The 18,374-nt window shown below is 38.0% G+C and overlaps 1 protein-coding gene and 1 non-coding gene across 2 annotated transcripts; one reads left to right on the forward strand and one right to left on the reverse strand.

The window, feature by feature from the left end:
• The first annotated feature begins 13,268 nt into the window (after positions 1-13,268).
• LOC114705295 lies at positions 13,269-13,332 on the forward strand. Its single transcript, XR_003736374.1, has one exon. It is a non-coding gene; the product is annotated as a U7 small nuclear RNA (small nuclear RNA).
• Positions 13,333-14,028: 696 nt separating this feature from the next.
• On the reverse strand, positions 14,029-17,307 carry LOC114705294 (enhancer of rudimentary homolog). The gene is made up of 2 exons (XM_037207319.1): positions 16,886-17,307; positions 14,029-14,188 (listed from the first exon to the last, which is right to left on the reverse strand). Exon 1 carries the CDS (start codon positions 17,240-17,242, stop codon positions 16,928-16,930), a length of 315 nt encoding a protein of 104 aa, XP_037063214.1. The 5' UTR covers positions 17,243-17,307; the 3' UTR covers positions 14,029-14,188; positions 16,886-16,927.
• Positions 17,308-18,374: the final 1,067 nt, after the last annotated feature.

An 18,374-nucleotide genomic window follows, 5' to 3' on the forward strand; every position in this document is an offset into this window, starting at 1 on the left:
AGGATTAGCATCATTAAAGGATAATAAAACAAACAAAAACCTGTTCTTAACTGAGACAAGAAAGATATCTTGATAGCAATATAGCATTTGGAAGGTCCGATACATGAAAACACAAATTCCTTTCAAAAGACATAATTGGAACTGAAAGCCTATATAAAGAGGATGCCCGATTATGAATAAAGCCTTAGGGAATTGTTTTCCCAGGGTCAGTTTCTAAGCTTCACTAGGATCATCACAACTGTGATAGAAGACTACATTTTGATTAACAAACAGGATCTATCAACAATATCCATGTAGTACTGTTTTTTTTTTCTTTGTAGCCATGAGAGACATAAGATTGGGGGGACTCAGTAAGGCTTGGGCCACGTTTTCAGAAGAGTGTGAAGGACAGGTAATGTGTGGCAGGAGTAGGATCTCTGTAAAGAATCCCTTAAACGTCATTGCATAAGCCTGGGAAGGTAAAAACTTCAAATAATAATTCAGAGCCTGTCATCAAAGACTGTTAGACTAGAGAATTTTTGTGGGATTCCATTCACTGGTGCTTAGAAGGTGAACTGTACCTGTTTCTTGTTCTGGGGACAAGAGCAATTTACAGAAGAAAGGATGCACAGAGAAATGAAATCTAGTATTCAACTAACACTTATCATTTTATTCAGCCTGAGACCCACATTTAGATTGACCCTTCCCACCTCAATGAACCAAATTTACAAAATCTCTCACAAACAGGCTCACTGGTTGTGTCCTATGTGCTTTTATATCATTTCAATGTGACAATCAATACTGACCAGCACACCACCAGACAGATTTGTGGAGGGCGACTGAGAATAAAGAGGAGGAAAAGCACATCGCTGGCTGATGTTGGCACTGCTAGTGCTTGAAGTAAAAGAACTGAGATATTCAATATAGAAAGTAAATAAAGTATGCAGATGGGGACATTAAACAATATAGAGTATCAGAAAGCAGTGTTGACGTGGAGCTAATCTTGTTTGGCAGTTTCAGCTAAATAGGAATTGAATAAATAATAAGCCCGACGCCAATGTTGTTTGCTTTGATACCACCAGGCGACAAAATTTAAAAAAGATTACCTCTATTGCCAGTGTATTATTTTCAAGTAATGGTAGGTATAAAAGACTAATTTTAAGCAATCATTTCCTTAGATACATCCCCTGGGAAATTTTCTCAAAAGGCTCACTTGACATAAAATGTATTCTTTGTAAAATGTGGTATAAATCATGAAGTAGTGATCATGGAGGGCCCCAGATCAGAACTTAAATGATTTTAAACCATTTTGGGTGATATTAAAAGTCAATTTTATGTTCTTGCCCAAAGACTAAATTAACCTACTTAATTCTCATTTGTTGCATATCCAGTCTCTCTTGTTACAGTTACCCCATAATTAATACTGGGAAGCAGCTAATGAGGCACCGCTGTAAGGGATCTTACGCATTCTCCCAATCAAATTACTTGAAGATACCCAGTTTGGTGCATTGTAAGGGGCTCAGTTTCTTTGTGCTTTCATGGGGAATAAAGAAAAGCACAGAAAAGATTACCAGATATACGAGGTAAAAACAGAACATGAGACAAGATGTGCTAGTTTTACTTAAGCAGATGCTTAGCCAGCCTGCTGTTCTAACTAGCTGTCCAGCCAGGAACTTGTGGGTTGGTATAGCGAATTAAAGGTGGTGAACTTAGTTATTTACTTTAACAGGGAGCCTTGGATGAAGGTATGAATTTATTTTGCTCAAGAATGATGTGTTTTTCATCACCGTTTTCTGTGACTCATTCTATTAAATTTAGATTTTCAATGGCATCGAGACAGTGATCAAAAGAAGAAACTATTAAAATGAAAATCAGAAGATCAACAAGCCAGGAGGAACCAAGGAAAGTAAGTAAAATGAAAGTTTAGTTATAGCTCTTGGCAGTCAGTCCTTATGTCATAGTTAGAAAATAGGAATGATATAGTTCACGTGTACCTATTTTAATTTCTCCCTGAAGTAGTTGTGCAATTCAGATTTACCTTCAAGTTATGCTATTATAGGAATAGATTGTGAAAACTTACTGATACATTCTGAGCTACATAAAACTCCAAAATGTCTCCCAAATAATTGAAACACAATGAGTGATGTAACTTGGTTGTCAGTTTGCTTGTCTACCCTTCTGTAAAGCCAGCACTAAGGAGGTGGAAAAAGAATGATCATAAGTTCAAGGTCATCCAAAGCTGCAAGGAGACAGAGGAAGTCCTGGGATACCCCAGATTCTGTTTCAAGTATATATATATATATATATATATATATATATATATATATATATATTATATATATATATATATATATATTGTTTTTCTTAAGAATGTCAAATCACAGAGATTGACTCACAGCCAGAAGCTACTCAATTAGGTAATATGATGTTGCTGCAAGAAACCATGGATAGGGAGAAAAATCGTAGGAAAGACAAGAAGATTAGCCAGTGTCCCATGAAAATTACAATATAATGTAAGGGTCTTTTTTTCATAAAAACATTACATATTAAGTGGTAATATCAGATGACTGTGCAGTAATTAATACACTTTCCTTAAATGCTTCAAAATAAGCAACCGTAAATTATTGGAAAGCATAACACAGTGAAAAGAACTTTTCTTATTGAATCTGATTCTTTAAAAACATTAAGGATTGAACTGAAAGAGTAAAATCTAAAATTCTAAAATCTCTGTAAAATTTAAATTATGTATGACTCAATACTATTTAGTGTTGTCAACTGAAAATCGTTGGGTAAAACAGTAGGAAATTAAAACTATTTTTCATTTCATATTTTCATCCTCAAATATTTGTTCTTTGGTACAGTAGAGTTTTTCATCTCACCAACACAAGCATCTGTTGAGAAAAAGATAACAACTGTCCTTGATAAAATTTAAAAAAAATGAGAAGTTTCAAAAGCAGTATCACTGCCTACTATTACTACAGAAGAACATTGTGGAACAATGTTTTTTTTTCTTTCTTCTCTCTCCTTCCTTCATTTCTCTCTGTGTGTGTCTCTTTGTCTCTATCTCTGCCTCTGTTTCTCTGTCTCTCTGTGTCTCTGTCTCTCTTTCAAGAACGAGTCTTACTATGTACAGCAAACTGGCTCAATACTCATGTTCTTCCTAAATCAGCTCCCCTACTGTTAGTATTAAAAGTTATAGACTTGGCCGGGCAGTGGTGGCACATGCCTTTAATCCCAGCACGTGGGAGGCAGAGCCAGGGGGATCTTTGTGAGTTTGAGGCCAGCCTGGTCTACAGCTTGAGATCCAGGAAAGGCACAAAGCTACCCAGAGAAACCCTGTCTCAAAAAAAAACCAAAAAAACAAAACACAAAAAACAAAAAAAGTTATAAACTCTATCAACCCCCCACCCCCTCACTCCCCCAATGGCACTCTTTTACTTTCCTGGCTTCTGCACTTACTCCAGATTATATACTCTCACAACCAAACATTTGGAGCTACAAGCCTAGGGTTATTTGAGAGAACATGTAACATTTATCTTTCTGGGTCTGGGTTACCTCAATTGATATTTTTTTCTACATGCATCCATTTATTGCAAATTTCATTTTTCTTTATAGTTGAGTAGTATTCCATAATATATACATGCCATGTTTTCATTATCTGTCCATCAGTTGAAGGATGCAGGTTGTTTCCATTTTTCTAGATGCTGTGAAAGAGTAGCAATGAATATCACTCAAAAAGTATCTGTGGAGGAGGATGTTAAGGTCTTTAGACATTTGCCAAGAAACATTGAAGTGGAAAAGGGGAGCTCTAATTAGGGATGGAAGGGAGAGAAAAAAAACAGAGGAACAGTGGGGGTAAAATATCAATAAAGATGTCTTAAAAAGTCATAAGAAATCATATTAGTAACTACTTGATTAGAATTTCCTAGAATAAATGAATATATATATATATAAATGAAAAAATTTTTTAAATGAAATTTTCCCATTTGGGCTGAAAATGTCCTTTCAAGATCCATAGACCCTACTAGTGGGTCTGAAAAGCCCTCTTTTGAGTTGTTGGTCAAGGTTGTACAAAAGACTTCCAAAACATACAGACTATAGTCATTACCTTTTGTTGCCCTCCAGAGGTAGAAGGTGTGACCTATTGCTGAAGATACCATGTAATCGGTTTCAGGGCCCAGAGACCGCTGAGCTTGAACTGACCTTAGTAGCCCCAATGTTAGCTTCCAAAGGCGGAAGGCAACCAACGGCAGTACCCAGCTATGTCACTTAAGAACAACAGGGAGCAGCATGGTACAATAACTCTTGAGAGTACAGTAGTGGTACTCATACTTTGGCAGTATCAACAGCTCCTTAATTGGGCCGAAGAGAGAAATCATGCCTAGTACTGGGAACCTAGTCAACTACCCAGGGCCAGTGAAGTTATAGATTTGAGAGGAGAACCTACAGCCAGCACTTTATTAACCAAGAAAAATCCTTAACTGAATTCTGAATATTTATCATTACACAGAGATGAGTTCAGTCCTTACTAAAGGAACATCCCTTTGCAACGGGTGGAGACCATTACATAAAACCACAGCCAGTAGAAATACAGAGTTGTGGAGCCCAATCGCAACTGATACAGCCACAAAAACAAAACAAAACAAAACAAAAAAACTCCTATAGCTAAGGCTCAGGAATCATTGCAGATGACAGGGTGACTGATCAAAAGAGTTACAGAAATGGAGTTCTCTGTGAGTTTATGTCTCCTAGGAAACTCATAAGTAACACTAATAATGTCTCACCAACAAGACAGGCTCAACATGAGATGAACAAGATGACATCAATAGGTCTACTAAAGTAGAGAGCTGAGAAGCCAGGAGAGCCAACTTTCCACAAAGAACTACAGACAACTAAGGAATACCTGAGAGTGAGAAATATAGTATTCTTGACGGAAGAGCACACCAATTGGTTATCTAAAAATAAGTGGTCATCCCTGAAAACATACATACAAGAAACATTATACAGACTGAGAAGGTTATATTTATTATTTAGGAACACACACACACACACACACACACATACACACACATAAACACGCACACATGCATGCACGTACATGCACATGTGCATACACATGTGTGTCTGTGTACCTGTGTATGTGTGTGTGATAGTGTGTGTATATAATAATAACTAGTGTAAAAAGAAGAGTCTTTGGATTCAAAAGGTAAAGTAGGGGTATATAGGAGGGTTTGGGGAAAAGAAAAAGGAAAATTGATATAGTTACATTATACTCTCAGAAATTGAAATTATAACTGAAAAATAAAATACTTTACTAGTCCCTTTGATACTATGTTCATTTAGGAAAAGAACAGCAGTAATTTATTTTCTAGATCTTATGATCTGTCTAGCCATAGGTCCGTGATCTCTAATAGTGACAGGTTTAAGTTTCATCTTGAAAAGCAGTACTTGAATCCAATTAAAAAGTGACTGTTTATTCAAATGATGTTCATGTCACTCTTGCACCAGAGAGCTGATTTGTCAGGTAGGTGATTTTGCTGGTTTTACACTTGGATAACACCGATGATTAATTTTGTCCTCTGGTACTAGCCATAGAAACTTCTAACACTATTAGTAAGGGACTATGGGATGCTTAATCCTAAAAGGGCCATCTGTATCACACACCTCTTCCAAAGGATCAGGGATCATGACAGAGGACAGAGAAGAAAGGATGTGCATGTAAGTTTTTTTTGGACATAGCAGGAAGGCTGCACATATGGACTCACAGTGGCTGTGACAGCAGGCAGTAGACCTGCGGGAGCTCAAGGCAGTACAAATCTCAGCATGCAGATATGAGATACGTGCAGAGTCCCACCTAAAGCTAAAGAGTTATTGATAACAGGCTACTGCTGGGGCAGAGTCAGTTTGGTCAGGACTATCATCCCTTCCAATGGGAAGCTACATATCTAAGAATATATGGGCATCACAAATCAGGGTTTTGAGGGTAAAATAAAAGAAAAAGAAAAAATGAAGGAATTCAAGTTGTGTCAGTAGGAAAGTCAGGTGATCTAGGGGAGCTAGGGGAGGGCATGGATATGACCAAAATACATTCTATGACATTTTCATAGAGCTAATAAAAATATTTATAAAGTCATAGACCTCTTTGCCTTGCTAGGTCTATGCTTTGTAAAGTCTCTCCCTCCCTCCCTCCCTCCCTCCTCTCTTCTCTTCTCTTCTCTTCTCTTCTCTTCTCTTCTCTTCTCTTCTCTTCTCTTCTCTTCTCTTCTCTTCTCTTCTCTCTCTCTCTCTCTCTCTCTCTCTCTCTCTCTCTCTCTCTCTCTCTCTGTCTCCCTCTCTCTCTCCTAATTCTCATCTTTTCATCTCCCTTCTCCTGTTTCATCAATAACTGGTCATATTTTTTTGGAATACTTAAAACAATAAAAGACTCTATTATTTATTAAGCTATATCACAATCCTAGATTACATTAAATGTTAAAAAGTAAGAAAAGCAAAGACATATATCATAATAGGTACTTAATAATCATAATGCAATTGAAAGTCTTACAGAAAATTTCATTTTGCAGGAGAAAATATCTAATTTTTCACCCAAGTCTATAGGATTTCAAGTTTCCTAAAAATTTACTGTGCCACACTTTGATTTTTAAACATGTCATCTCTTCAAAATTTTCTAATTTCTAACTTTGTCTCTTAACTTGGGACACATTCAGCTTTTCTCTTCAATTGGTGACTATAGATTGGATCTTTTTCTGCAAGCATCACAGCATGCTTTTCTCAATTTCTCACCAGTGGTACCTGGCACCCTAGTCCTTTGCCGCTGCTGCTGTTAATATCTCCTGCAGCTGTACCACAGGGTTCCAAATCCCCATTCCCTCTGTGTGTCTGCATTCTGCAACAAGGAAGAAGCTTTGTTTTGATCAATATGCAATGATTACTTCTGAAACTCAGCAGGTGGACTTATTAAAGAAGTTTTCCCTAATGAGAATGAGAAACGGGATGGCATGTTGGTAGTCATGTTAATTAAATTGAATAACCTTTACATATGTACAGAATAGTTTGGAATATTTCCTTGGTATAATCCCAGAAAACAAAGCACTTCATCTTCTTTCCAGGAGTGTATTCAATAATGTGGACCAGTTAAAACAAAACAATTCTCTGATAAAATAACCTCCATTTTATTCATGCAAGGAAATTATGACTCTATCCATAATCTTATGATAAGAGTGTTTAAGATGCCTGATCTGAGCTTTGATTGAGCATTTATATGTTCCCTCATTACACACACTTTCTATTACACACCTGAGGACAATTATACAATGCTTATTATGTGCTAGTTAAAATATGTAGTTAAGCAATATCAATACAACAGTAAGTATATTAACCTTGTTATAGTTATAGTTTTGGGCTTTTGACCACTCTAGGCTTCTGACTAGATACATATCTTCATGTTTTTCAAATGAATATACAGATTTATGTTCTTTTACCTATTTGTACATAAGAATTGATAACTGTTGATATGTTAAGGATTTACTGTGAAGTTAGAAATTGAAATGGTGACTTTAGGAAATAAAACAGAAAAAATGGGAGAAAAAAATATTGTGCTTGGTTTTGTAGTAATTACTGTGGTTAGATTTCTAGAAGAGATGAACTGGAAAATGAAAATAACTGAGGAGATGTATTTGTGAGCAATATTTTGAAGGAATTGTCATTGATAAAATTTGATGCTGTGACCAAGGATTAATGCAGTATCAGTTTTAGGACTCATCCAAGGAAGTCAACAAGAGAACTGGGTACATAGCTTAGTAGAAGACTGTATGTGAAGCAAAACCTACAACCACCACTTTAATAACCTAGCGTAACCTCTAATTACACACTAAGTATTTGTCCTTATATCCACAGATAAGGGTAGTCATTACCTCACATCAAGGAAATTCTTCTAGCAACAGAAAGAAATCATTACGGAAAACCATAACCAATCAAAACGCAGAGTTGTCGCGCCTAGTCCCAGCAAACAAGAGTGTAAGAGCCAGGGGATTGGGGAGAGTGCTTTGAGATTGTGTCTGCTAGGAATGTTATAAAAAAAAAAAATACACCCATAAAGCCACCTTAACATGACTACAAAACATGAGCTGAAAATGGACTGTCACAGAAGACATGCCAAAGTGGACAGGGAAAAGCCTAGGAGGATTCAACCCTACACAAAGAACTACAGGCAGTGACAGAATTCTGAGAGCAGGAGAAACAGTCTTCTCCAGGGCAGAGCACACCAACTGGTTACCCAATACCAAATGGTAAGCGTTGAACACATACATACTGTAGCATGAATCTTAAAAGGTCTTGTTAATAAAAACAAACCTGGAGCCAGCTATCTGGGTGAATGCTGGAAGATCAGAGAGACAGAACAAGCCACAGCTAACCTCACCTCGCCAACTTCTCAGCCGATCCTGTTTCCTCAGACTGGAAGCCTCCGAGTCGTCATCTGGAATGAATCTCAGCTGAACTGCTGCTAAAAGCCTAAAAGTCTAACCAGACTCTAGTTCCTGGTTTTCACACCTTATATATTTTTCTGCTTCCTGCCATCACTTCCTGGGATTAAAGGCGTGTGTCATCATGGCTGGCTGTTCCCAGTGTGGCTTTGAACTCACAGAGATCCAGATGTGTGTGCCATCATTTTCTGACCTCTATGTCTATCTAGCGGCTGTTCTGTTCTCTGACCCCAGATAAGTTTATTAAGGTGCACAATATATTGGGGGACACAATATCACCACAACATACAAGTAACATTATGCCAAAAGAGCAAGTTATATTTAGGAGTATATATGTACATACATGTGCAAGCATGCATGCAAGAACAAGTAGTGAAAAAAGAGGCCTTGAATTTGTAAGAGAGCCAGGAGGTACATGGTAATAATTAGAGAGAGCAACAGGAATGGAGAAATAATATAACTGTGTTATAATCTCAAAAAATAATAAATTAAAAACAAAATAAAGTGACATTCCATACAAAAATGAAATGAAGGTCACTCAGCTGAGCAACCAGGATAGTGCACACATTATCTATTGTCTTCAAGTCACTTAGAGTACCACAGTGCCTGGGACAACAATTCGCAAGGAGAACGAGAATGAGACTGGAAATGACAACACCCAAACATTAACAATCACTTGTAAAACATAAAGATCAGGATCCAGAGCTGCCTACTCTGCCACAGATTATTGGGGAGATGCTTTAGAAGTTGAGATAATGAATAGCTACATAAAAGTCAGTATGAGCATGAGAGGCCATTGAAGGGAAGATTGTAGGATAAAACAACCCCAGGATTTCCACATGAATAAGACGTATGTTATGAAATACAAAGTGACTCTTACTTTAAAATATTTTGTGATGACAGTGAGTTTTACCAAACAATCTAAAAGATGGTGTGTGTGTGTGTATGTGTGTGTGTGAATGCACACGCACAAAACTACAGATGAAAGTTATGATTCCAGAGGTGGTCCCAGGGTGCTCCTCTGGCCTTTATGTGCATCAGAACCAGTGCACGCCAGACAGGGAATTCTCAACTTCTTGTCCAATCAGATAAACAGTAATAGAATAAGATGACTCTGGTCCCAATGATCCTGACACAGATATTGTCGCAATCTGTGAACACTTCAGAGAATGAGGATTAATAATGCTGCAAAATGCTTTCTATTTTGGATGAGGAAAGGAAGAGAGAAAAGAAGAAAAATAAAATAGAACACGTGTCCCCAAAGAAAACTGATATAATTCAGAGAGAAAAAAAAAAGCAGGAAGAAAGAAAATTTAAAAGTATTCCTATTGGTATGCTCAGATAGTCTGTCTTAAAACATTCTTGCATCCATATTAAAATATAAATAGGTGGTGACAAAATGAAACAATTTACAAAACACAAGACTTTAACTATTAAGCATGGTTGTCAACTTAAAAAAATAACTAGAAAGATAACTAACAATCTAGAAAATTGGAAGGGAATGAAAATGTAGAAGATGGAATGAAAAGTATAGTTTTAAAATAAAACAGTAAATAAACAAAGCAAACTGAATAATCAGGTCAAGTTCAAACTAAGGGGCAAAACAAAATGCCTAAAGGAGCAAGGAAGAACAACCGTCCAAGAAAAACTTAAGTGCCAGGAGCCAAGGAAAGAGAATTAGAAATGAGATAAAATAATAATCTCATCCTTATATGGACAGAAAAAACATTCATGATGTCAATCTTAAAAATAGAGTCAAATATCCTAGGACTGTGAGCTGCTTCCCTGTTTAATTTTTGAGGAAGGATAGATAATACATTAATAAGCCTTTCTACATGTATTTCCCATAGAAAGTTTACCACTTACTAAAAAATAACCACACAAAACCCATGTAAAAAATGTATCACAAAGGGAATGTTGGAAAATATATACCTGGTAGATTAATTAGTAATACACACTTCTACAACCCAAAGGTTTAATACCTTTGGCTAGTAGCAATCACTTTTATAAATGGAAAAGGGCTTTGTGAGAAATCTGAAAATAATAAACTGAAAACTGAATAAATGGGCATCCTGATGTTGTGCTGCTGACATGAAACATGAGAGAAAGGTACATGAAAATACACAAAATTAAAACTTTGATGACAAACAGGCAAATAGAGCAGAACTTTTGTTTAACCATTCAGTTAAACTGAGCTTGCTTACAGGACTATACACGAGGGGCTACTTATAGAATCATTGGCAACATAAAGGCTAGTGCATCACTCCAAAGCCAGCCCCAGGAGAGTGACAATTCCCAAAAGCTGTGTCCTGTGATTCCCTGCACAACTTTCAGTCAGCTCCACCAAAAATGTCTCCTCTCTCCAGTTACTTACAACAGGTGCATCCTGGGCAAAGGGCTTGTGAATCACCCATTTTCTGGGCTTCCTGAGTCTGGTACATTTTATGAACTTCTAGAGGCTTATGAGTCTCAATTTTTCCTTTCTTCAGAAGGAACATTTCAATTAGAAAAAATGTTTCAAAACACTGGTAAAATCTGTATTCCTTCATGACCCTATAATCATGCAGGTGATGGCAGACATGGGTTTAAGCACAGATATAATTTCCTCAAATTAGCAGGGGTTTTGGTTGCATAACACTTCCAAGATTATGGTGAGTGCTCTTCCTCTCCCTCTTACTCCCTTTCCCCTCCCTCCCTCTTGTTATTCTTACTTATTGATAACTTATACTGTTATTTTATGCTGTAAATAAAATTTAATCTACTTGTATCTAGGCATGTTTTCCAGATATTTTTGTACCTGTATACCTTAATATATCTCTTTCAGGAATTGTAGGACACTAATATAGACCTCAAAAGATCTTTATCATCCTCTATCAGGGAAATGCTTTGTTATTCACAACACATGGATCTTTGTCTCACTTATGTTTGTATATGAATGAAAGAGGGAAAGACAAAATGAAAGGGAGGTATGTGCCTATTTATGAATGCACCAGCAGTATTTAATTGCTTTAATGAAATATTTCCATTTAAATTACCAGTCTCTGGGGTAGGAGTGTGGGTCAGTGGCAAAGCACGTGCTTAGCATGTGTGAATTGCCCCTGGGTCGTTTAGTATAAAGATCATGTGCCGTATTAACTTTGAATCCTATTCATCACTCTGGCAGGCTCTAATACACTGGCCCACTGTACTCATTAGGAAATTTGGTGGAATGAGAAGCTAAGCTGGGATTGGTGAAAATTGTTTTATTTCATTTTTATGCCACAACCTTGCCATTCTCAATCTCTGGCTATATGACTTTATCATTGATACAGTGAGCTAACCTGGTTACAATAATAATAAAACAAAAATAACTACAACAATAATAATAATAAATGAAGATGGGATGTGTAGAGGGTAGCCATTCCAGCTTTGACCTGGAAGTTCCAACCCCCATTGAGGGTTTGGTAACAGTCATGCCTACAAGGCAGGGATGAGATAGGATGCTGAAGACCCGAGATCCAGATGCGTGGGCCCTCTTGGTTTCTGGAGCCTGGACTCTGGAGGTAGACCAAGCAGAGTTCTCCAGAGAACACAGCTGGACTGTGCTACACCTTTCCCAGACCCTGTAAACTATCCCTTCACTTGTAAGTTACCCCACAAAACAAACCTCCCTTTTAACTATGTGGAGTGGCCTTAATAATTTCACCAATAGGGATGACAGCAGTGTTTACAGTAACAATGGTCATGAGAAGGTACCTGAAAAGTTTCAAAGAGCATCCTGGGGCATCTCTGTCAGGAAGCAGAGGCCATAACCAAAAACAGACATTCAAAGCCTGTGAAGATCAAAGATGAGGCACCTGTGGTCCAGTTACTAGAGGAGTTCTAGGGAGCTAGGGACAGATTACATAGGGTGGGTTCTGATATGCTGGGCACAAGAGCTGTACCACCAACTGTGATATTTAATTTGTGTTGAAATGTGGTGATATTTTATTTGTGCTTTAATAAAAAAAGCTTGCCTGGAAATCAGAGGAAATAGCAAGACATTTTAAGTACACAAAGAAGTCTGGCAACGGCAGCCCACGCCCTTAATCCTATTCAAGGCCACCCTGGAAATAAGAGCCAAGTGTGGTGGTACACACCTTAAATTCCAAAACTAGTTAACTATGGAGGTCTGGAGGTCTGTACAGACAGGAAGTGATATAGCTAGGCTAAGGGAGCCAAGGAGAGAACAGAACAGAAAAGGCATATAAATGTGAGTATACAGGAAGAAGCTCCCTTTGAAAGCTGTGGAGTTGGTGAGGTGAGGATACCTCGTGATTTGTCCTATTCCTCTGATCTTTCTCTCAGGCTTTAACCCATATTCCCAGATCTGTGGAGAAGCAGCTTTGGCACCTACTCATGAGCTCCATCTGGGTTGAACAAAAGGAACCTTGTAGTGGGTAGCCATTCCAGCTTGGATCTGGAAGTTCCAACCCCCATTGAGACTCTGGCAACTGTCACGCCTACTAGGCAGGGCGAGGGGAGGCACCTGGAGACCCGAGAGCTGGATGGGCCAGCGCTCTCTCTGTGTGCTCTCTCTGTGTAGGGACGCTGAACGGTGAAGGTGGACTGTGCAGAGCTCCAGAGAACACTGCTGGATTGCAATACACCTTCCCAGACCCTGAGACCTACCTTTCACTTAATTTGTGAGTTACGCCATTAAATAAATATCCTTTTAAGTACGTGGAGTGACCAAATAATTTCTCCAATATCTGGCGCCCAACGTGGGGCTCAAACCCACAACCCTGGGATTAAGAGTCCCATGCTCTACTGACTGAGCTAGCTGGGCAGTGTTACAGCTCTTTTAGAATTTGTCTAGCAGGAGCTGGATGGGCCAGCGGTGTTCTCCAGAGCTCTGCACAATCCACCTTCACTGTTCAGCATCCGGCACAGAGAGAGCACACAGAGAGAGCGCTGGCCCATCCAGCTCTCGGGTCTCCAGGCGCCTCCCCTCACCCCGCCTCGTAGGTGTGACAGTTGCCAGAGTCTCAATGGGGGTTGGAACTTCCAGATCCAAGCTGGAATGGCTACCCACTACATCACCTGCCCAACAAAACAGGAGTAAGAAAGGCAATCAGAAGGGTAGACCTACCTCCACTGTTGCCCCTTAGATCAGATGCCTTTATCATTGGTACAATGAGCTAACCTGGTTAGAATAAAAGAATAATAATAGTAAAATAAAGAGGGAATTACAGTGGGGCTTACAGCACCAGTAGTGGTGAGAAGGTGACTGTTTTTTATTGGAAGTTTATGGCTCCTCATTTCTTTCTTTTATTCAGTCTGTCTGTATTCCAACCTTTATAGCCAAGCCCAATACATACAATCATTCCCAGCATCCCATGGAACTCAAAGAGGATACCCTGAATCTACTGTCTCCTTGCTTACTCATCCAAAGCAGACAAAATTCAATGATGGCAGACATACACACAATGGATATGTGTTGGGAGAGAAAAAAAGGATAAAAAGATGTAATATGAATATTTTTCTAATATGCAATTGATATAGACCTATCTAAAACTTAAAGCAATTTAAAGGGATTCTTTTACTATGGTTTGTTTTGAATTTTATTAGTAGGTGACAATACAAATTTCAAGGACATATTCTCAAAGCTCATGTGAAGAAAAATAATTCGCAGGTTAGGTGTAGCCTTCCATGGGAAATGGCTCGTCGCTACAGCTTACTCTTGCCTCTTTGATCACGAATGTTCCCTGTGGGTCAATAAAACAATATAAACATATATTCAGGAAATCATATCAGATAAGAAATATATATTGATACACATTTTATCAAATATATTTTCCACATTATACTTCAAATTTCCCCTCGGGTTTAACATTTTCTAAATTATTTTATTATTTCTTTGTATAAAGCTCTTCTTATTTATGCAACCTTGATACTCTAAACTAGATCTTGTTACACATGCAAATGCAATTTTATATGTTTTTTTTATTGAATCTTGCATGTGTATGTGTGTGCATGCATTGTCATATATATTCAGGTACATGTGTGTGTGGGTACACATGCTGCTTGGTGCTACTTTTCAGGGACCATCCACCATGGCTTTATTACAATCTCTCCTGGGCCTGTAACTTGCCAAACAGGCATGACTGGTGGCTAATGAGCTCCAAGGAGACTCCTGTGCTTATATGTATATACCTATATGGTTGGCTTTTTTTTTTTTTTTACAAGAGTTCCAGAGACTGAAGTCAAGCACTTTTTTGACTGTGCCCTATTTTAATTCTTAGTTATTGCAGTCTGTTCTACTTCTCCTGGGAGCAGCCCAGACAGTTCTTATTGTAGCTCTCACAAGTGCTATCTTTCATTTTGTTTATATGGAATTTGAATTGGAAAAATAATGATAAATTATTACCTGGCAGGTATTTCCTTGCCACGTATCTTAGTGCTGTTGCTTAGTTTGAGTTATACTTGATGCTTCCTGTTCTACTTACTCCTAAGCAAAACAAGATCTTGTTGTATAGAACACATGAAAAATAGCGGGGGAAGTACTGGATTTTAAATATTATTCTTCGTTTAAAGGGTATTGTCTGAATAAATTAAAGGGATGGCTATGTAGCTGAGTTGGTAGAGTGTCTGACTAGCAAGCACAAAGCTCTGGGTTCAATCCTCAGTATTACATAAGGCAGGATTGGGTAGAAACCTGTAATCCCAGCACATGGGAGGTAATGAGAAGATTACATTGCTTTGTAGCTACAAAGCAACTCTGAGGCAAGCCTGGGTACATGAAATCTTCTCTTGACATCTGAATTTGAAGGCAATGAGATAGTTGAACTACTTAAGGCACTTGTGGCTAAGCCTGGAGACTCAAGCTAAACCCCTGGAGTCTACAAAATGGCAAGAAGAGGTGACCCCTGCAACTGTTCTCTGTTCTCCACAAGCTCACCATGGGATGCATGTGCTTATATATGTGCAAAAACAAATGAAAGTGAAATCTTAAAAAAGTACAAATATCAATTTAAATGATTCACAAATGAAGGTGACACATGTATTTATATGCTAGTTAGAGTTCAGAATTCTATCAGTGGAAACAAACATGATGATGTACAGAAACCAAAGCAAATCATTAAACAGCTCATTTCAGTGTCCAACAACATAATTTATATAATGAAATATCTTCAAGCACCATATCTAGATTTAAAAGTATCCTATTGACACCATTATTTACAAATAGAAAAACAGCTATTTGCCCAATTATAAAATATTTATACATAATGGATGAATACAGTAAAAGAATGAGAAATAGACATAAAATATGAAGAATTTGTCTTTATCCAATGTATTAGAGATATGACTTTGAATAATTCATGTATTCTGTGAGATTTACTTTTCCATCTGCAAAATGGGGACTAATAGCAATAACAGCTCATCACAGTTGGTGCAGCTATCAGTAGATCAATCATCAGAAAGCTCTCTGTGCATTTGTTTCAAACTGTTAGCTAATTTAATTAGCACTAGAGAGGTCATATTCTAATGTGCTTAACATCCACGTTCTTTTGCATGGCCACTTAGACGTAGGAGAGAGAAGTCATTCACTAATCATAAGGTTATTACAAAATTTTGTTTATTATTCAAGAGAGACAAACGTTAATCAGTCAATTAAAAATGTCACAAATTGAGAAGTGTAACACATTCCTTCTGATGTCAGGATGGGTGGACTAAAGGAATGCGGGGTTAGATACATGACCAGAAATAATGACAATTAAACTCATAGATCTCTGTTGACCACATTTTATCTGTCTGTATGTAAGGACATAAAAATGTATTTATTAGTTAATTTATACTTATTAAAATAGAATCAAAGTAAAATATAAACTTAAGTTGTATTTTATGATCTGAATATGAAACCAACCTCTCCAGGCTCATAGCTGCTAGTGCTGTTTGAGAAGAGACCTATGTGATGATTGTGGGTCACCAGCTCATGACTTTCTACACTACACTTTGAGCACCCCCAATTCCTGCCTAAGCGTTTTGCTTCCTGTTAGTTATGAGGTGATTGTTCTGTTCTGCCTCACCAGGAGCGTAAATAATAGAGTCAAGTCACCAAGAGCAGAACCCTCTAAAATCTGGTGCCTAAACGAATCTTTCCTGTTCCCCCTTTTTAAACTTGTAACTAAAGAACTTTATTTTCACCGAGTTATCTGGAGAGCATCATATATCAGTGTCACTACCCCCTCGCTACCTCGAACAGTTGACATAGTGAATATTATAAAGCAAATATGAACCATTTCCATCTAGAGCATCATTTAAAAAAAGTTAAAGGAGAAAAATCAATGAAGAGGGCAATGGAGTTTTCAGAGTAAAAAGAGGCCCAGATTTCATCAAACACCTAACAAAATGAGGATAAAAGAAGGTATGAGTCATAGCGACCACCACCGCACCATACACACCTGTGGTCCAGGTCAGCCCCAGCCCCAGAATCCTCCAGATGACTATGTCCCGGCTGGTTGTGCCTGCTGACTGAGGAGCGTGTAGATCCTCTCTTTGACCCACTCTCGGCTGTAAGGCTTGTAGGTCTGGGTATCTTCTCGGAACACCAGGCAGCTGAGGTCCACCAGACGGTCGATAAACTCAAACAACTGACTGACGCCGTAAGTGATGGACCGGCTAAGGGGGTTCATCCGCTTCAGGTGCTCCTCGTACACCTTACAGATGCCTTCCATGCATTCGTTCACAGATTCATACTCCGCGTATGTTCGGCCTTCCAGACTCTGGGTAGGCTGCACCAGCAGCTTGATGGGAGTCATCGCAAGTCACGCTTTCCTGCAGTGGGGCCTGCACCACGTGGCCAACTAGCTCAGCGGCAACGCCCCTAACAGCTAGTCTCGCGAGAGCTGGTGCAACAGCGCTATGCATGTACTGTGCCTGTGAGCATCCAAAGACTGACTGACGCATAGGACGCATCTCCTTGTCAGTGGTTCCATATACGTCAAGACGGCTGAGGATCCAACTGTGTGCTTGGAGTTCTTGAGAGACACCTCTGTAAGGAAATATATTGGCCCAATGCACGTGTTTTTATTTAAATAACCTTTGACAAATATGTTTTAGGTGGAGGTTATTTAAAGGCATATTCACCAAGTGAAAGACGAGTCCATATTTACACTCTCCTCTTCGCCACCTATATTAGAAACAACATGAATTTATTCAACCTTGTTTGCAGTAATCATTAACTTCACCTAATTGTTAATATTGTTTTATAAATATTTGCATAATGTTCTTTCTTAAGACGGTATACCTCATTTCCAAGTATGTGTTAATGCACTATTCTACTGTGCAAAGAATGCGAGGTTATCTTTAATATAGGGTAATTCACAAATTTCACTCTTTTACTTTTTCTTAAAGATTTAATAAGAAGAATAAATTAGAAAACTCTCAAGTGATAACAAAAGAAAGCTATTTTTATGCTTCCGTGGATTGCGAGAATATTACATATTGTTAAACTGTACCATAAAAGGAGGCAGTATCTACTAGCTACATCTATTGAAGGAATGTTTTAATTTACAATAAAATACAGAACTGGGGCAAATAAGAATCTATCAATTAACATCACCTTAAAACCACTTTATAAAGAGAATGCCATCATTTCAAACACATGTTTTCTAAAATTGGCTGAAATGAATGCATAAGCACCATCAATGGGTCCTTTAACAAAGAGAAGCAGATCTTATTAGTGACAAATCATAGCAAGGAGAAAGGACAAAGAGATATTGATGTTTCATGCAGCACTTTTATTTTTGTAAGGCAAATAATTATATAAATGGGTTTTCAGCACTTGTTAAGTTAAACAGAGTATATATGGGGTGATTAAAATTATTTGCTTATGGGAGATTTTTAAGGAGTCTGCCACTCAAGTGAAAGGACATTACAGCTTGTTCTGAT

Source organism: Peromyscus leucopus, chromosome 6, assembly GCF_004664715.2.
Source record: "Peromyscus leucopus breed LL Stock chromosome 6, UCI_PerLeu_2.1, whole genome shotgun sequence".
In the NCBI taxonomy this organism is placed as follows: Eukaryota; Metazoa; Chordata; class Mammalia; order Rodentia; family Cricetidae; genus Peromyscus; species Peromyscus leucopus.